The sequence below is a fragment of the Scardinius erythrophthalmus genome (assembly GCF_964197995.2).
Source record: "Scardinius erythrophthalmus genome assembly, chromosome: 23".
NCBI classification, from domain to species: domain Eukaryota; kingdom Metazoa; phylum Chordata; class Actinopteri; order Cypriniformes; family Leuciscidae; genus Scardinius; species Scardinius erythrophthalmus.
The window spans coordinates 26,127,306-26,148,201 of NC_138243.1; the positions used below are offsets into that span (position 1 = coordinate 26,127,306).

General features: G+C 39.9%; 1 protein-coding gene across 1 annotated transcript in view; it reads right to left on the reverse strand.

The window, feature by feature from the left end:
* Positions 1 to 2,241: 2,241 nt before the first annotated feature.
* tcf7l1a (transcription factor 7 like 1a) overlaps positions 2,242 to 20,896 on the reverse strand; it is a 30,719-nt gene continuing 12,064 nt past the window's right edge. Inside the window, exons 4-12 of the mRNA XM_081355118.1 lie at positions 13,131 to 13,214; positions 7,280 to 7,415; positions 6,918 to 7,020; positions 6,662 to 6,745; positions 5,052 to 5,195; positions 4,802 to 4,961; positions 4,272 to 4,379; positions 4,089 to 4,140; positions 2,242 to 3,188 (exon numbers count right to left, since the gene is read on the reverse strand). Of these exons, the coding sequence (XP_081211244.1) occupies positions 2,731 to 3,188; positions 4,089 to 4,140; positions 4,272 to 4,379; positions 4,802 to 4,961; positions 5,052 to 5,195; positions 6,662 to 6,745; positions 6,918 to 7,020; positions 7,280 to 7,415; positions 13,131 to 13,214 (1,329 nt within the window). The 3' untranslated portion in view covers positions 2,242 to 2,730. The remainder of the gene's footprint in view (positions 3,189 to 4,088; positions 4,141 to 4,271; positions 4,380 to 4,801; positions 4,962 to 5,051; positions 5,196 to 6,661; positions 6,746 to 6,917; positions 7,021 to 7,279; positions 7,416 to 13,130; positions 13,215 to 20,896) is intronic.

Below are 20,896 nucleotides of genomic sequence, written 5' to 3' on the forward strand. Positions count from 1 at the left end.
CACAAACTATTCTGAGACTTACGTGAGAACAGTCATAATCATAATATCCCACAGTTATGAGTAGCATATACACAATAATCTTCCAATAGCACCGTGATTTTGCCTAAGACATGTTCCTGGATCAACATTATTTTGTTGATCCTGGAACAACATTCCTGTCCGAAAATTTAGTCATAGCCATACCCATAACGAATCCCTAAAATCAGAGGGAAATGATAGGTGAATAGCGCTGATGTAGAAGCACTGAACCCTGGTTTTAAGCCTGAACTTGGCATAAACTGTAAACTTGTCCCTCAAATCTGATTGGTTGATTGGAATGTTGTTCCAGGATCCAGGAACATGCTGTACTTGGTGAAATCAAGTTCATCTCTCCGGTCAACAAGTCTTAGAAACATAATCTTCTAATACTTAGTTCAATGATCAAAGCTCTGTAGTGTTTATTGTGGGGGGCAAAAATGCAACACAATATAGTGATGACTAAGAGATGGGACAAATAAACATTCCTCAAAAGCCTGACGTGCCATATTTGATAGTCACATTTCACCATGTTTTTTTTCCCCCTAAAAATGTGTCAAGTAAACCTAAGTTACTTCAGTCCAGTATAAGTGCTCATCTTGACATACACTCACCTAAAGGATTATTAAGAACACCATACTAATACTGTGTTTGACCCCCTTTTGCCTTCAGAACTGCCTTAATTCTACGTGGCATTGATTCAACAAGGTGCTGAAAGCATTCTTTAGAAATGTTGGCCCATATTGATTGGATAGCATCTTGCAGTTGATGGAGATTTGTGGGATGCACATCCAGGGCACGAAGCTCCTGTTCCACCACATCCCAAAGATGCTCTATTGGGTTGAGATCTGGTGGCTGTGGGGGCCATTTTAGTACAGTGAACTCATTGTCATGTTCAAGAGACCAATTTGAAATGATTCGAGCTTTGTGACATGGTGCATTATCCTGCTGGAAGTAGCCATCAGAGGATGGGTACATGGTGGTCATAAAGGAATGGACATGGTCAGAAACAATGCTCAGGTAGGCCGTGGCATTTAAACGATGCCCAATTGGTACTAAGGGGCCTAAAGTGTGCCAAGAAAACATCCCCCACACCATTACACCACCACCACCAGCCTGCACAGTGGTAACAAGGCATGATGGATCCATGTTCTCATTCTGTTTACGCCAAATCCTGACTCTACCATCTGAATGTCTCAACAGAAATCGAGACTCATCAGACCAGGCAACATTTTTCCAGTCTTCAACTGTCCAATTTTGGTGAGCTCATGCAAATTGTAGCCTCTTTTTCCTATTTGTAGTGGAGATGAGTGGTACCCAGTGGGGTCTTCTGCTGTTGTAGCCCATCCGCCTCAAGGTTGTGCGTGTTGTGGCTTCACAAATGCTTTGCTGCATACCTCGGTTGTAACGAGTGGTTATTTCAGTCAAAGTTGCTCTTCTATCAGCTTGAATCAGTCGGCCCATTCTCCTCTGACCTCTAGCATCAACAAGGCATTTTCGCCCACAGGACTGCCGCATACTGGATGTTTTTCCCTTTTCATACCATTCTTTGTAAACCCTAGAAATGGTTGTGCGTGAAAATCCCAGTAACTGAGCAGATTGTGAAATACTCAGACCGGCCCGTCTGGCACCAACAACCATGCCACGGTCAAAATTGCTTAAATCACCTTTCTTTCCCATTCTGACATTCAGTTTGGAGTTCAGGAGATTGTCTTGACCAGGACCACACCCCTAAATGCATTGAAGCAACTGCCATGTGATTGGTTGATTAGATAATTGCATTAATGAGAAATTGAACAGGTGTTCCTAATAATCCTTTAGGTGAGTGTATGTATATATATATATATATATATATATATATATAATATATCATATTTGATATGCAGATTTCTAAGGTCTCTAAGACCTCAAATTGACCTCAATGTGTATTTTTTGAAAAACAATTCTCCCTGAGAGCTTTTACCAGGATAATGTCATAGTGTTTAACAAAAGAGTCTACATCTGTCTTTAAGAGGCTGACTTTTACGCAACAGGGAATTATATAATTTAGTTTGTGCACATCATGAGTGCCAGCATTTCACACACACCACTTCACGAGCCCTAATTAGATAAATGAACACTGTCAGCGTGTGTGATACTGGCTCTATTCAGAAGATCTCCGTCGCATTATTCAGCCAGTCATCACATGCAGCGTCCTCACCCACCAAAAAACACAATGCAGCCTTTAGAAATAACTTGAGGTTTATTAGCTATGGAGTCTTAGGAGAGTCACACAAACAGGGTTAGGAACAGGGTGAGGTGGTACCAAAAGAAAGAAGTCAAAAAAAAAAAAAAGAGAGAAGAAAAGAAAGCAGTAATGGAGAAAAAAAAAAAGGAAGAAGAAAAAAAAAAGAAAAAAACTCCTAACTACCATTAGATTGAATTGAACTAAAACTACAAATTGTATTTTGTCAAGTACGGCTTTAAAAAAAAGAGGAACCTTTATACATTTGTCTTTTATACAAGTAGCAACATTGGAGAATCACACTGAAAAAAGGCAATTTACAAAAAAATACATTTTTGTTTAAAAGAGAAAAGCAAAATAGAGGGGTGGTCAAATATTGACCAATAATCATTCCTTTTCATTCTATCTTAAAAACTTGGTCTAATATCTATAAAAATGTAAAAACAAAGCAATATACAGGTGTAAAAAGTTTTTTTTTTATCATCATTTTTTCAGTCCACTGATTTGGTGACCAGGGAGAGAGGTTGTGTCTGCAGCAAGGCATGATGGGAATGTATGGCTGCCTGGTGGTAGGGTGAGGATGGGGAGAGTAGGGAGGGAGGCAGGGTGGCGAACGGGATGGGACGGGAAAGGAGGCTCGCCGACTGGCTGTGGAGAGAGATGTTCGGATGAGAGGAGGAGGACGAGGAGGAGGAGGAGGTGGAGCCCGAGGCTTTCCCTGGCAGGGGGAAGTGTGAATGGTGGGATCTCCCCTCCGGTTTGGTGGTGAGGGACAGGGGCTGCGCCTGCTCCGAGTGAGTGGCCGCAGGGGCCGCTGGCGATGCCAGGGCGGCCGATGGCGTGGCGGGCGAGTCCAGCATGCTACCGTGCGAGGAGGTCGGGCTGTCGCACATTTTCTCGGACGGCAGGTATGGGATACACTGCTTCTTGGGCTGGGGCGAGAAGTTACCTGCAGATGAGGGGGGAAAAGGGTTAAAAATACACCCAAATTTTTGATGCAATTTTTGGATTTGGATGCAAAATTAAACTAGTTTCAGTAAAATATTTTTTTAAATAAAATGTTGATACATATTTAAATTGGTGTTATTGCCAACTAAAACTGTTCCATTTTCGTTAATTGAAATAAAGCTGAAATAAAAATAAAATATAAATATTACATGAAAAACTTAAATTTCAGTTAGTTGTCAAGGACATTTTTTTTTTATAAAATTACTAAAACTAAAACAAATATACATTAAAAGGTAAATATAAATATTAAAAAAACTAAAACTAATAAAAATGACAGTAGCACTTAGCAAAATTACTAAAACTTAAAAATGGAACAGAACAGAAAATATAAAAATAAAAGCTAGCTCAAATACTAATATATTCTACTTAAATTAATATATAAAATGTTTGAATATTTAATTGAATTAATTTATTTTGCATAAAATATTTTTAATTGACTTCATTTAGATGCCGTTTATTAAAAAAACGACAAAAATGAGAGATTATGATGTAGAAACTGACTAAATTTAAAGGATATTTTCATAAAAATACAAAACCTAAAAATGACTCCCAATTGCTCATAAATTAACACACAAAAACAAAACATCTTGTTTTGTTTAGAAGAAAGTGTTTAAAACAATGTGAGCATGAATAAATGAATTTCACTTTAAAAAAAATCCAATATACAAAGAAAAACAAAAACCCAAACCGTTCATCATCTATTCAAAATTGAACTGAACATGATCTATGAGCTGAGTGATCGGACCAACAGCGATGCTGGGGAAAAAAATCTGTTCTAGTTCAGCGAAAGACTACACATACAGAAAGTGAGAAAGAAATACAGATGGCCAGTGACACTTACACTCTTGTGGGGAATCAGGTTTATTGTCTCTCTTCCGTTTCTTCCTCTTTCCCTGTGGAGAGACATGATTTGGAGCAAATTAGATGTGTTTGATTAAGCAAAACTCCCCTGGCTGCCAAAAACAATGGAGGAATCCGAACCCCACATGATTTGCGTTAAACTCTGCATTCTGGGCTTACTTACATAGTTGTCTCGCGCAGACCAGCCCGGATAAAGCTGGGAGTGCAGCTGCCGTTCTTTCCTGGCAAGTTCGTAATATTTGGCCTGTTCCTCACGTGAAAGAGAGTGCCACTGCGGAATAAAAGAACATATGGTCAAATTTCCCTCCTTTCTTCATTCCTTAAAAGGACAGTTCACCAAGATATTTACAATTTCACTCATGTCATTCCAAACCCATATGAGTTTATTTCTTGTGCACAAAAGAACAAATTTTAGAAGCACACAAGTCACGCGAACCACTTTTATGATGTATTTGTGTCCTTTTTTTCCATTTGAAAGCTTTAATGCACATTCGTTGTAATTGCACGGAATAGAGCGACCAGCATAATCTTCAGAATATCTCCTTTTGTGCTTCTTTCAGGTTTGGAATGACATGAGTGTGAGTAAATGACACCAATTTTCATTTTTAGATGATCCGTTCCTTTAAGACAAGATGAAGAGAAACACACTAATGCATCTCAGCTCCTCTCATAAAGGGAGTTGTAAGCACTCACCCTCCTGCCCAGGATCTGGTTGATGGCGGCGCTCTCTTTCAGGGTGCATTCGGCCACTACTTTGGCCCTCATTTCCTTCATGTAGAGCATGAAGGCATTTAGGGGCTTTTTGATGTGAGGCTTCTTCTCTTCCTCTTTCTTCACATGCATCGAGGACTTTCTGTACGGACACAGATGAATGTAAAGATGATGTCAGTCGCAGAAGAGCAGAGGAATGTCTGGGAGAGAGTAATGGAGGAGAGAGACTCACCCGTGTGTCGAGTTGCTGGCGTTGTCGCCGCTGGGCTCCTGTTTGATGGCAGGCGACACAATGGCGGGGTGAGGGATGCCCGTCTGGTGCAGGCCGTGAGAAGGATGAGGCACCATGTGAGGAGAGAAACGACTGGATACCAGACTAGAGAGAGAGAGAGATATTCAGTCAGCAACTGCAGACAGAACGATAAGATGGAAAATATAGATGCATAGATGGATGACAAGACAACAGACAGACAGACAGATAGATAGATGATGGATAGACAAAATGACAGAGAGATAGACAGAAGTCTGTCTGACAGAAAGACAGGCAGAATGATGGATGGAAAAAATAACAGACAGATAAATAGATACTACAGACAGATAAACAGATGACAAAAAGAAAGAAGACAGACAGACAGAGAACAATAGATGGATGGAACAATTGACAGACGGATAGATAGATGGATAGATAGATAGATAGATAGATAGAAGGAAGGACAGACGGAGGGATGGATGGATAAAACAGCAGACAAAGATAAAAAAGATGGATGGATAGACAAAATGACCGACAGACAAATAGATAGATTGATAGATGTCTGTCAGAAAGACAGAATGACAGATGGAAAGATGGACAAAAACACAGACAGAAAGTCAGACAGACAACGATAGATGGATAGATGGATGGATAGACAAAATGACAGATAGACAGAGAGATAGACAGATCGACAGGTGTCTCTCTGTCAGAAAGACAGACAGAACAATAGATAGATAGATAACACCGGGAGCACATATCCTTGCAGCTGCATCTGGAAAACTGTGCGCTCTGGGTTTCCAAATTCATAACAGCTAATACAATAGCAGCATTGTCATTTTCACAGTTGAGAAGAAAAAAAACCTGTTCAAATCTGTGATTTGCACACTCTTGTTAAACGCATATTTCCATTGGACTTCAGCACTTCACCGTGCCACAAAATGAACACAAGCAGAAAAAGATCTCCCTCTTGCTACAGAGCGACAAAAGGTGCACAGTCATGAGACAACCATGAAAGCAATAGTGGGAGATTAAAAGCCATGGAAATTTCAGGCTGACGTGTGACAACTGAAGTTATCCAGCAATCTTATTGAATTTTAAGCATTATCTGAATGGAAAGAATATGATAAAATCATGCATTAGAGAAGTTTCTATTCAGCATGAGTTTTAGGATGTGCTCCTTTTTATATAAATGGCTAGCATATCTACAGTAAAATGGTGAGTGTGGGGGCTGCAACAATAACTCTAGAGAAATAAGTTTGGTCAGATTTCCCTGGTTGGAAGTTTTTCCATGTGACATTTGCATAATATTACAATTATTCTTCAGCAGATCCAAAAAGTTCTATGTGTATCAGATAAGCACCATGGTAATAGCATGGTATTTTTAAAATTACCCTATAAAAATGGCAATAACTTAGCACCATGGTATATTTTAAAATGCCATGCTAAAACCATTTCAGCAGTTTCCTGTACTAACTCTTCTCTGAGGCTCCAGGGAGGAATCGTGCTGTCTGCTTCTCATGTCTAACAATAGATGCGAGTTTAACTTTAAATCAACATGGTGCAGAAGGAGGGTTCTGCCCTCTGTTACATACCTAGACATGGAGGCGTTCATGGCGAGTGCAGGGTAGGGGTGTCTGAAGCCCCCAGGAGGGATGGAATACATATGCTGGCCTTGCCTGAAGATAGAAGAGCAGCACTCAAACAACTTGCTACAGCAAAATCAAGGGCAAACAGATGCTCTTTTCCAAGGAGAACTTACAAAAAATATCTACAAACTTGATTATGCCATCTGTATGGGTAAAATAAGGTTGATGTTATGTATTTTAAGGCCACAGAATTCAGACTTACTGAGGAACCAACCATCCTAGAGGGTGAGGGATCTGTCCAACTGCCCCAGGAGAGAGAGGGTAATATGGGGACAGCTCTGAAGGGTGAGGGGTCCTTGGTATGCCTGAAGAAATAATTGTTGATTACGAAAACTGAAGACGACAAATATAAACATAAGTCAATTTAAGGGTGAAGAAGTGTATAACTTCTGCACTGCTATTGGCACCTAAATGAATTGTAAATGTAGTGACTGACTTTAGAGGGTCAATAAACCCCATCAAACATCCAATAAACCCCATCAAAAAAACAAAGTACTCTACATTTCTAGATTGTATTCAAAGCTTTGATGAATGCATCTCAGATTACCAGTTGGTGGCGCTTACCTGTCTTTGGGTCGAGAATCTCCGGAGAGAGGTGAGAGGGAGGCGTCCCCGGGGAAAAGTGTTCATTGCTGTAGGTGATCAGCGGTGTGAGGGGATGAACGTGATGGGGGTGTTGTACCACTGGCACCTTATTGGACTGAAAAACCAAATGAGAACACAAAAGAAGTGAGGGAGGGGGGAATGAGATGAGTGTGCATGTTTAAACAACCAAAAAGGCAAGCGAAAAGAAGAAAATAGACATTAGACCTCATTACTCGTGAGCGGCGCCAGAGTGTTTTAAAGAACAATGGGTCTCGGCAGCAGGGTTTACTTTTCCCTACTTCTCCCAAAGGAAAATAAACACCAGTTGGGCATTTGACCGGCTGTATGGAGGGTGGGAGAAATAGCACCTTACACCCCTAGCAGGCAGCGTTTCTCTCGTTTAGCACACTAGCGACAAGAGAGATGATTCCAGCTGCCACTCGCCATAATTGACGCTAGGACAGGCCTGGCATTTGAAGGGAAGTGGCAGTCACTACACTCTTAGGGATCAAGAGGCACCTGTTGTAACAAATCCTTCAATGCTTCTCTTGGCAAGGTGGCAAATCAGGACTACATCTGCTAGGCCAGGGGTAGCAAAACCAAACCAAATACACCATAACCAGCTAATCAGGGTCTTCAGGATTACTTGAAAATAAGAGGCAGGTATGTTGGAGCAAGAATACAAGTGAAGTCTGCAGGAAGGTAGCCCTCCAGGAGTAGGGTTGGCTACCCCTGCGCCAGGGTAATGTGATTGCTAAATAGATATGTAACCTTTGAGTTAAAACCTAATGACTTTCTGAGGAGTGTTGCCTAAAAAGTTCCCTATATTCTAGCCAAAACCAATCATAACGGCTATTTCAGCTTTTTATTACCCATACCCATATGTTAAGCCCTGGAAAATATACTCTATGCAAGTACATGAACACAAATGCTAAGCTAAGCAAGCTCAATTTCATGTTTCACATTCTAAGAATTCCAGCCAAGGGTGCGCTATGCTAATGCTTGCTGCATTAGCATAAACTGTCTAGTCAGTTTTCTCTTTCAGGTAAATTACTGTCATGGCATACCAACAGTTTGAAGAGAATCTTGCTGAACAAAAGTAGTTAAAGTTAGTCTGACTTCAACTCACCACTTTTAAGTACACAGTCAATTAAAGGTATTACCCACCCCCTCCACAATACTTAGGAACTTATATTAGCATATAATTTACTACCAACACCCCAACTACATAAATATAGCAGTATAGCACTATAATAATATCAGAAGCAGCACTGCTGTGATGTGTACATAAGCCAATGCAAGGTGGTGAGCTGTAGACTGAATGGGGTTCTTGTTGGCTCAGGACGTCACAAGGGAGCGAGAGTGGAGAATGCCGTCTTGTTTCCTCCATGCTAACCTTCCCCCCACCTCTATGTAGGCAGTGGGTTTGACCTCTGCTCCAACCAGCACTCTGTGAACATGAACAAGGCTTGCATTGAGACAAGACTAGCTCTCATTTCCCACAGTCCAAACACATCCAGATCTCTGGGTTGCCTCTCTATTCCTCGCCTTTCTCGTTCCATCTTTCTGTCTGACTGTCTGTCTCTGTGTTTGTACATAATTTAGCATTGCAAGCTAAGCCTGACTTCTGGAAACCCTGCAAGGTCCATCAAAGGATTGTTTTAAAGATCTGTCAGTAGGTTGACTAAGAAAGAAAGGAATAGGACAACTTCCACTTATCCTTTAAGATGGTGTTTGTCCACTGCACTATGATATTAGCTGTTGAGGCTAATGGTCTCTCTTTCTCACTATCCTTCTGCCAAGAATCCCTGCTGTGTCAACACGCCAGCCGTTTTGCCTCTAACACCACCATCCCAAGCATAGAATGCCGCCAGACTGGGCCCCTCGCCTCCCTTAAAAATGGACTGGATGGGACTGGCCGACTCCAAGCATCCCAAGGATCCATATCAACACCTGGTCAGAGTACTCCTATTTGTTGTTTAAGTGGGTGCTTTCCAGCTAGCGGAATGGAATTATCCACCAGATTAACCCAATTTAAGTCTTAAATGAGGAACTTGGGGAAAACATTGTGTGACCACAGTATGGTGAGCACTGAAAACATATGCAAGCTGAGTCACTGGGTTTGGTAACATAAGGACAATAAAACAGCAACAAAAGCACTTTCTCGGCAAACCATTCTGGTTGCAATATGCCATAATCAACCTTCAGATGGCAGAATTGGGATCTTCTTCAAATGTGGTCTGTCAACAGGTACCTGGCTTTTTTTTTTTAACCTTTTGTCCAAACAAGTCCTGCAGTTCATCAAGGGCAAAGCCTGATAAACCTTCCTAAATCCACTTTAGTAAGTTGGTCTGTAGGAGGAGAAGACGCCTGACCAGCAAAACAGTGAAAAACAGCTGACAAAACACCTCTCCAAACAGAAAAAGTGCGTCATTGTGTAAACATTGTTCCACCTTTTGTATCACACAGTTAAATTACATTGACTCTAGAGATCTCAAGCACATATTTACCAATTGTGCTAGGTCAGTCTTTCATTTAACGGCCATTGTTTTGAGACGCTTAGAACTAAAGTTAAAACAATGTCATCGACACAGTTCAAAGATGTACGTTATCTTAAGAGTTATGTGGAGTGACTCTCCACAAAGGTGTTGCAGCCATTTGAAAATGGCAAAAATCGCAACAGTGCAGGGTCAGCGCTCTACACCTGCTGATTAATCTGTTGCTTTTCTCCGCCTGCTACCGAAGGAACCCGCCCAAAGACGACTTCTGGTGCCACCACATGGAGCTGTTAAAACTGGAGCTCTGCTAAAACAAGCACATTGTGGCATAAGAAGCAAATGTGGCCTGTTTTTTTTCTTCTTCTTCTTTTGGCTTCACCTCCTCCATCTCTGACTTGAGTTACTGAGCAAACAGGCGTTTGAGCAAGAGGGATCAAGACACAATGAACCGCTTTAGCGCTGGAAGAATGAGAGGCTAAACGCAGATTCAAATGAAGGATAATAAAATAGTGCAGAGGAGAGGACAAGCCAAAACTAGCAGTATAAGCCAAACAATGTGATCCCTAACAATGGAGCACAATTTACAATAATCACCATCTAGCGTCTAAGGGATACAACATGGCTTTGAATTACATTTTTGCATCTCCATTAAGAACTATTTTCTGTATTTTAGCAATCTGCCTCGTGTTTCACATACTCATACTTAACCAGGCATTGTAAATGGAGGCCACAAAAGCTTTAATAGAGAAACTAAAATATGATCATATGACGCATCCATCTGGTTTCTGCATGAACACGTAACACTTCCCATCAGCAAAAACATCATGCCTTCACTAAGACATCAATTGTCAATGTAAATAGCAGGCAATTTGAATGGAATTTCCATTTGTAATCCGATTTTTGAAAACGATTTGAAAATGGCTAGTGGACTCATGACTAATAAACTTTATTCGTTTATAATAAAGTATTTAAACCACAATTTCTTGACTAGGCCAAATGACTTTGAGACAGACAACGGCTAAGGTGGGGGCTAGACAAGTGCGATTTGCTGTGTCGACTGTTGCTAATGTAAGTGTTTGCTAAACACAGTGACTGAACCTGGGTTTTAAGAACCAGGGGCCGGATTCACAAAACATTCTTAAGAATAAAATTACTCTTAAGTGAAACATATCAATCATGAAACCAGTGATCACTAGAATATTTTAACATTAAAAACAGAATGCTGAGCAACAACTCCCAATAACTCGCGACTAAAATAGTCTACGCACTTATGAATACTCCTGTAATCTGCAGGCAAAAAGCAAAAAGACAGGTTTTGAGTGTTTTCATTCAGCGAGTCTTCAGCAATACCCACCTCTCAATCAAAGAACACCAACGCCTGTCATTTTTTTCTTAAGAAAATATTCGAGAACTTCTAAAGAATTTGAATTGCACAATTTTACATACTTTTTAGAACTTTCTTCTTTCTTCAGAAGATTTACAAAATAAGAACTGATTTTCATGAATCCGGAAAATATCAGATACAAAACTGAGCTTACAACACATTGTTTTTACTGTGTCTAAGTTTGAGAAACCAGAAATGCTAAAACTCATTTAGTTAAACTACTCAAAGAGACAATTTAGGAGTCTGGGGAGGTTTTCTAAAGAAAATAACCATTGTATTACCATAAAAGACACTGTGTGAAAACATCATGCTAATAACATGGTTTTTGGACTTTAGGATACTATGGTATATATGAATATGCTAATCAAATTGTAACTTGGTATTACTATTTGATACATGAACTATGGTAATGCCACAGGATTTTTAGTATGAATTTGACCAACACCAAAAAAAAAAAATCTCACACACAGCTTACAGAGGAGTTGACAAAGCTGAAGTTCCCACAATGCCTCACACATCACCTGTCCCTCTGTTCTGGTTTGATGTATTATTCATGTAGCCTGGGTCCAGATGCATTGTATGGCAGGCAATGTGAAGAGGTGGGCTTGGTGCTGCAATATCAAACTCACACACGCTCAGAGGGATGCCAATGGAATGCTAAACAAACCCGGTTCCTGAATAATTGAGCCTTTTGGACAACTCTGGCTCACCCTATTAGCATGTGTGCCTTCTGGACCCAATCTGTGCAGCCACAGTTTCCACAGGTCACTCACACACTCTCTGCAGCCTGGTGTGAATTCAGCAGCCCCTGCCATTCATTAGAAACACAATAAACCCTCCCGCATGTAACCTAATTATTTACTGACTCTAATTAATCCTCCAATCACAAGAGATTCCCCAAGATCTACATGCCAGAAATTAATCCCAAATGCCAACATCTAATGAGGAAGCGAAGTCTGTTTTCCTGGCGAGAGAACAGTAGCATTCAGTGTTTCTTCGTTCTGTTAGGACAACACAATACTGAGTGTTAAAGCAAAGTCAGCATCAACAGGCTTCAGTGGTCAACTCATCTCCGTATAATTGGATTGAAATTCCCCCGCTGCATATTTGCAGTCTGTCTGGAGTCCCCAAGCATGATAATAGGTGCTTTATGAAACACATGCTAAGTAAATAAAGACAAGACAGCAGACACAACAGGCCCAGTGTACCGGTCCTATTATCAGGTCATCATAATCTTTGGCCTGAGAACTTTAAATTGGATTCTCATTTAGACAGAACTGACCCAAAGGTCTGTTTGGGAATCTCTTGGGCAAACGCTCTAATCTTCCAGTTAGGACCACAGTCAGTGATCACTTTGTCACCGTGGCAAAACCTCATTCGTTTTGAGCTGACTACCTCCATGTTTGGAGGGTGAAAAAAAAAACGTGTCTCCGGAATGGATTAGCTGCCATTTGGAGCGAGCATTCCTGAGGTTCTCCGCCGTTTTGTCTGGAAAGGGCAAAGCAGGTCAAAAGTTGGGTCGCATGAGTGGCCGGAGGGGGTGGAATGGCAGGAAAATAAGTCTTTTGCTTGTTGACACTTAGTACGACAAGCTTAAGCCCTTGGCCTTAGCCAGGCCTCGGCTAAAAGCTAGTCGTGCTTGTGTGGGCAAACATATTTCCGGTTGTTCACTGTGAAAGAAGTTACCAATGTACCTTTGCTCTGAAACCTAGTTAAACAAACCTACTGAATTAAATATCAGTATATTACAAAATTTTAGTGTTCTTTTAATGGTTTTAGATCAAAATGTTGCCTTTCAAAGCATTTGTTTCCTAAGCACGTATATCAGGCAAGAGCACAAGATAAGAATGGACTATTTTCAAAAAGGTTAATCTATACCCAACTTATTTTAAGACCTTTTTTGATTGCATTGTGAACTATACAGAATATGAAGTTGCTGGTTACTTACTAAGTGCCCTGGTGTGGGTGATCTGGAGTCTTTGAGGGCTGCAGCCCCAGGAATGTCAAGAAGAGGCCATTTCATTTGTAGATACTGCAGAAAAGAGAAAATACAATCATTAACACATTTGAAAGGTGGTCTACATGTCACTGCATAACCAAAAATAGTCCTATTACTCCAAATGGATATAGTGAACGCCTGTCTTGATTTTAAAAAGTCGCCAAAACCAGTTTTTGGAGTTTCCACCTTCAACAGGTGGGTTGAAAAATTCAAGTTTTTGAACTGCGTTAAAGGAATAAACCAGGGTATATATTTGCCACAGGAAATAATTCAATCTGACACCTTCAATTTATGCACTTGGATAAAGTCCATTAAGATACAATTGACTATTAAGTGTAGCATATAGACTCGTATTTCTATACACAAACACAGATCTGTTTTTAACCTGGAATATTCCTTTAAAATGGAATTAGTTTGGTAAGGAGATTCAGTGGAAGGAATCAATTGAATGGACCACTGAGTCATCAACGGGTTCTAGCAATCCAGCTGTTCTGTCTTAATTCATTTGAAAGCTGTAGAGATGAACTTCGAGTGCTGTTTAGCACCTGGGAGCATTAGCTGGAACAGTTTGGAGGGCCGAGACAAGAGCAGTCCGGCCCAGGGGAGGGGAAAGCTAAACATGATTTGGACTGCAGGTCCCAGCATAGTAAATGCCCAGCTGGATGGATAATATGGGTGTATGTTAGTATGAGGAACAGCTGGGAGGAAGTCCCATAACACACTGGGAGAATAGGAAGGGGCCTTATAGAATGCATAGAGCAGAATCGGAGATCTGCCTTTCTCTAATTTTACCCCTCTATAAATCAATGAGAGCGTATGAAGAATGCAAAAGCGATGCTGCTAGGGTGAGTGAGGTATGGAATGAGAGAAGGAGCAGGGAGGAGACACACAGTGATGAATGACTGGACTTCCTATACAGAGGGAGACATTTATTGTGAAAGCCCTTGTTGCTCAGTGCGTGTGTCAAAGTTTGATGCCTTTCAGCTTTTCTGGGGCCCCTCACATCCAGCGCTTATGATTTTCAGGAGCAATTTATAAAATCGAGTTTTTCAACCCTTCACGGAGCTTCCCCGCCTGGCTCGGTCATCTGGTTTGTGTAGAAGTCAAACCATATCAGATGTTCCTGTGGAGTCATCATTCCTGTATCTAAGCTCTTGAGTCTAGGGACTGAAAGCATCTGGGGTTATAGTGAACATATATACCCTCAAAAACTCTCTCCAATTTATAGTTCTACTTAAGGGACACCATAAATGTAGACAAATCCTTATACATCGACATCCAAGCATATATACTAGGGGTGGGCTATAAGATCAAAATCTCGTTTCACAGTCAAAGTTATTTTTGCCTGAAATGCAATGAATAAAATAGATTATATTTTAAATAACCATGCAGTAATGCTAACATTTGAATAATCCAGTAAATTTGGATTTTTTTTACTTAGATGAATGCAAACCAAAAAAAAAAAAAAAAAAAACGCTTGGCAGCAACTGCTTCACAAAAGTTTCAAGTCAATGTAAAATAGTCAATGATATATGCAGTCAACCATAGTCAACACAAAATGGCACTGCCAAGACAGTGTAATCTCTCATAAAGGCATAAATTGGAAATTATCCAACATTGCAACATCAAAACTCCAGCAGATTCCATCGTTAAAACACTAAGATCTCATAGTAAACAACCCAAACATGTCCTACAACCAACCATCGTGGTACATCAGGGGTTAATAAGGCTTTGTTTCTCCCTTTAAACTTCATTCATCACAAGTGGAATTGTTGTGAGGAAGTTTGGTTAAGACTGTGGGCTAAAAATGGAAAAAACATTATGGTCCGGAGGACGAAGTTGCAGGGTTAGTTAGTTGGTGTGGAAAACAAAAGTAGTTCATGAGCAGGGACTGGTACAGTTTCCTTACAGCTGGCAGGATGAATCGAGACCTTGTGCCTTGTTTATTAAAGCTGTTTGGTTCACTTTCACCTTCCCTTGTCTGTAGTATAGTTGATAAATGACAGCTGTAAGTTCAACTTCTAATTTGGCCAGACAGTCAAAATTAATGTCCTTAAAGGGACAGTTGACCCAAAAATGAACTCACCCTCATGTTTTGTTCCAAACCTGTATAACCTGTCTTCTGTGGAACATAAAAGAAGATATTTTGAAGAATTTTGGGGTCCAAGTAACATCTTTTTCCATGTTCCACAGAAAAAAAGTAATGCAGTTTTGAAATTAGGGTGAGTAAATGATGACAGAATTTACATTTTAAGGTGAGCTATCTCTTTAAGTCTGTGGCCTGCTTTCAGCAGGCATCTGCGAACGGTTCTTGAGAGGAACCACTTTGAGAAACATCTAGTTCTTGTCGGAGGCCTTACCAAGTTTCTGGTATTTGCAGCTGCAGTTAAAGTGGATGGATGACTGAAAAAATACAATCTACCTTCCCCATCATAACCGCCATCACTTGACTGAAAACTTAACATACTATCTTGAAATACAATCTCAGTTTTGCCTTCCCACACAAACACACAGACTACCGGGCTGCAGGGACCTGTGCCCTGCTTTTCTGGAGACACAAAGGGAGATCGGCCAAAGTAAACAATCATGGGGTCTGGGGATTTGTATTTGAAAGCCATAATTCCAGGAGCAGATGCTTAGCAATATGCAACATTGACTTCTTGTTGAGAAGAGAAGAGAAATGGTGCGCAGACATGAACCCCTCAAAATGCATGTCAAATGCAGCGACAACCTGCTGAGCAACATAATCAATCAAAGCCTCACTAAGAAAAACATCACAAACAAATACCATGCAAGAAAACCTGATCACTATATGAAAAGCAATGTGTTACTTTTGTAAAATACATTCTATACTTGCAAACTGTGGTCAAAAATATGTGGTCGGGTCAACCAGTAAAGGTTTCAATACAGGCTGATACCACTATTACCAGAAGGTGATAGTTGATGATAAAAATGATAAAAATTAAAAAAAATTTAAAATTCTATCTATATTTAAATTTATTTTATATTTATAAATGCATAAAAAAAACTGTTGATCTCAAAATATCCACAGAATAATCTGTCTGGCTGATATTTAAAATAAACAAATAAATAAATAAAACCTTCAGCATGCATATTGAATATTAAAAATATACTTAATTATGAAAAAAGATACTGAATTATAAAAAAAAAAATCACTCATTGCCCTAGGCAGGTTAAGTCATACTTCTAACCAGGTTCATGCAGTTTAATTTCATAAATACACCTGGAGTGGGTTTGTAGCTCTCTACTTGATGTCAAGAGGTCACAGAGAAAGATTGAAATGCTGCTTAAATAGTTTCTGCACCACTGAGCGAAGATGACGTGGATCTTTAACAGGATTATGACAAATGAAAACTTCACAAATATACTCTTGACAGTCATATGCTGGATGAAAAGCCTTTTGTCAAAACCGAGAAGAAGACACCTCTTTAAAGGGATATCTGGAAGCCTCAACATGTGTTGCTGCAACCGCAGGCTTTGTTTTGGATACCGGGGATTTTAAACGCTGTACCTCAAACCGCAACAGCTTCCACAGAATAGCACAACGTTCTTGGGGGGGGGGGGGGGGGGAGCCAAGTAGGTCATGTCAATCATTCAAAGCATGGCCTACAATTCTCCCGATGTTTTCACCCATTCCACACACACCCTCCACTAGAATGGAGCAGGACGCTGGCGGAGCACAAAGGAATCCATTACATCTCAGCATCAGAACAGTTAAGCCAGACAAAAGGCTCTGGATTACATGCATGTATGCCTATAGGGCAGTGCCCTGATGCGGCCAGAGGGGTCTGACATCACCTGACTCATTTATTTATGCGAGCGACACCTCTTGCTGCTCTTTTCACTGCTGCCAGAGGGAAAGACAATAGAGGCAGCGGTTTCCAGCCCTCCCTCACCGCAGGTTGGCATTCAGGCCTATTGTTTGTTTAAGAGCTGCAAGAGTTTCCGATAATTAAGTAAACAATTCATAGGCAAACGACACCCCTATCTGTGCTAATTGGAAATTAATTTGCAGAAAAAAAGAAAAAAAAAAGAGGAATTCTTGACCGCCTCCAAATATGAATTAGAGATCTGAGCCTTTCTATTGATGGAAAGGAGAAAAACAATTTTGAACAACAAAAACAACATTAATAAGCAAAAAATTATGTAATTATGAAGTCTGAGTTCAGAGATTAAACTCAGAGGAGGAGGAGAAGCTCATTAAAGCAGACTTATCTTATTACAGAAACATTAATCGGATGGACTGCAGTAATTTAACCAACAAATCACCTATTCATCCACCGATCACATTAGGAAGTAATTCAACAAGGTTCTGGGAACTTTCGTGTACAAGGGATCAGCAGATGCTGGATCCAAACCTGTGTGCATATAAATGGCCACAGCATCGAATAAATTTAGCCCAAACAATAAAATTTCTTTGAAATAAAATATTACTTTGATCAAAATAATCTGCAATGTCACTTTAGGGCAAATAAGTCATTTTTATTTATTAGGGATGCACAATATAATTTGGTATAGGCCAAGATTATTATTATTAATGATCAGAATCGGTTTAATTAGTCCAATTTTTGAAGCAGATAATGTACTTTACACTGTGTGTGTGTGTATATATATATATATATATATATATATATATATATATATATATATTATTTATTAGTCTCATTTGGACAGTATAGTAAGGTTACAAAAGTACTAAAATATTTGACATACTCTTGTAAATTTTTTTAAAACTGTCAATACAATATACATCTATAATATTACTTAGTCACTATATCAATTATAGGCATATTTTAAATTAAATATCTCTTAAAGGGTCATTTCACCCATTTGAACATTGTTTTTTATTTAAAGTGGGTCATATATGTAGTCGAAATGTAAAATAATTTTTGAATTTGGTGCCTTCGTGACCGAGAAAAGACAAAAAATAACTTCAGAACGCATTTGTATGAAAGACAACAACTCCCACAATGCACCACATTGCACAGCTCCGCAAGCCACTCCCACTAATCCAGAAAGCGCATATCTGCCTATAAGAGAAATCACTCTTCAGTCTACAAGGCTAGCTACTACCAGAGCTTGAAATTCATTTCACATTCACACAAAATGTCCAGTTAGTTGGCGAACTCATATAGTGCATTACTCCTCGTTTGTATTTCTTTCGAAAAGGTGAATTATTGCATGGTACCTGGATGTTCAGTCAGAACATATGCGGTGCGAAACTAGGATAGTTCTCAACACAAACGTCCGTGTCCTCGTCTGATTCAGAGATTTCGTCCAGGAGAAATTGTCATCGTTGAAATTCTTTGCCGCAGACGGACTCTATCTCTGTGTTCGTAGCGGTTCGTAGCTGCATAGTGAGATCACCGGCGCCAACAGTCCGCCCTAACTCGAGCCAGTCCGGGCTCCTCGTCCGCGGCAGGCAGGTCTTCTGCCTCGGCTGCTCTTCGCTATAATGCGGCCACAAACACCTGATTCAAGCATCAGACTTCCGAAATCCTCTTCTTCTATATCATATTGAGCACTCTCCTCCGCTATTGTCATAACTTTACATCTGTCTCCACAGCGCCTGTTAGCTTAGCTTCAAACAAGATGGAGGATATTGCTTTCAGTTTCAGAGAGTAAAGTCCCACGCACTGATCTGTAATAGGTCTGTAGCGTGAGCGCGCCCCACCCTGGGAAAGATGAGAAACTAGTGTCTGTAGTCTTAACAGAAATCCCCCCCTCTAACACTTCCTCCTACAATGACGCAAAATGACGATTTTTGCGTCATTGTAGGAGGAAGTGTAAGAGGTAAATAACAGATTTCTCCCGTCTCAGGGGAAAATGAGAGAGTGTTGCACGACCATTCAATAGTATGACTGGGTTTCTAACAATGCAAAGCTTAATGCAAATGGGTGAAGTGTCCCTTTAAATTGTTTAAATAGTATACTATTTTTCTACACCATTAATAATATCAGTCAAAACACAAGATTTTCTGCTATTGGCAACTCAGGTGGAAATTCAGTGCATCCATACTACTAAAAAAAAAAAAAAAAACACCTTCACTTACAAATCCAAAAAACCAAAGCGCAAATCATCCTAATGCAACAGAGCACATGTTTGTGTTTTGTTCCAGTAGTTCAGTGGCGCTGACTGACCTGCCTACATTAGATGCGTTAAAGTGCTTCTTTTCATCAAGCCAGTGGCTTCCACACAGAACTGGGCTTCAGCCTCAACAGGAAAGACTCATGACTGACAGTTGCTCTCCGAGTTCCCATGGATACTATTGTGACCTCACTGATAACACTACTCCCTCCATTCACTGCCTACTTAAAGAACTGGTTCAGAGGTCAGCCATCCGGAGACCAGGGGTTTCCATGGCAATGTGGCCTATTTAGGGACGGCAACAGAGACCAAGTTTGCATTCATCAACCGTCCGGTTGCAGAAGAAAAAAAAGGAACTACCTTTGGGAGACACCTTCAGTTTCTGATCACAAAAAAACACTTTAGGCTATGTCTAGATTAATCCGGATCATTTTGAAAACGCCATTTTCGTTTTATAACACTCTCCGTTCACACTGAAACATCGGAAAACGCTCAATTCACCTTACTGCGCATGGTTAAACCTCATAAAAGCTCACTGAGATTATACAGACGGAACAGACATAATCAAGTTCTCATGCTATTCTTCTGGCAGAATCATTTTATTTAGCAAGATATCTCAGCATTCACTGATGCGTCCAGGTCACTCTCACTCACCATTATATGTTTGGTCTAAAACGCAACCGCTCTCATGTTTTGCCGCAGGACAGCAAATGGCAGTAAATTTTCTGTCAGGACTACGATATGAAGACTGTACAAAGTAACATCTTTAACTACAGAGTGATAGTGAATAGCACATAATAGTATGGCTGGAAGATATAGCAAAAAAATTCAATTTTCTCAATTTAAATTTTTTCAGAACAATTGACCGATTCAAGATTTCATTTTTTTTATTGTTTAACTAGTCAACTTAAAAACGTAACTACAATATGATTCATGTAACATACTCTTTATTAACCATCTGGTTAAAAAAAGTTATATTCCAAGTGCACCACACATGAAGTGATCAACATGGTGTAAATGTAAAACAGAAGATGCATGAAATATTGTACAAACTTATCTTAAACATACTTGTCTTAACTGTTATCATTGCTGAATTGTCAACATGTAATTGTTACGTTTGCTAACATTTTATTCAAAACCGCGAATTCTCGATTTAAAAATAATAAAATTGTGGCAAAACATCAAAATTCGAATTAATCGTAAAAATCGCCCAGCCCTACATAACACACATATCTATCAGTTTAATATGCGTCACATGACAAAACATGCATTATCGTTTTCAAATACCTCCGTTTTGTTTCACAGTCCACACTACACTGCGTTTTCAAATTCATCCACTTGGGAAAGCGTTTTCAAAAAGCTTAGTTTTCGCAAGATCAAAAACGCCGTCTCAGTGCGGACGGAAGGCCAAAACGGAGAGAAAAAGATGCGTTTTCAAACGAAAACATTAGTGCGATTTAATTTTTTTATAAATAAAATGTGAAATACACTTGTATGGACGTACTATTTCACCAGATAAGCACAAACAAACCTTGACAACATAAGGAATAAGAGCGTTATTGTGGCGCAAGACAAAACAGTAGGTCAAATAAAACCCAACACATAAT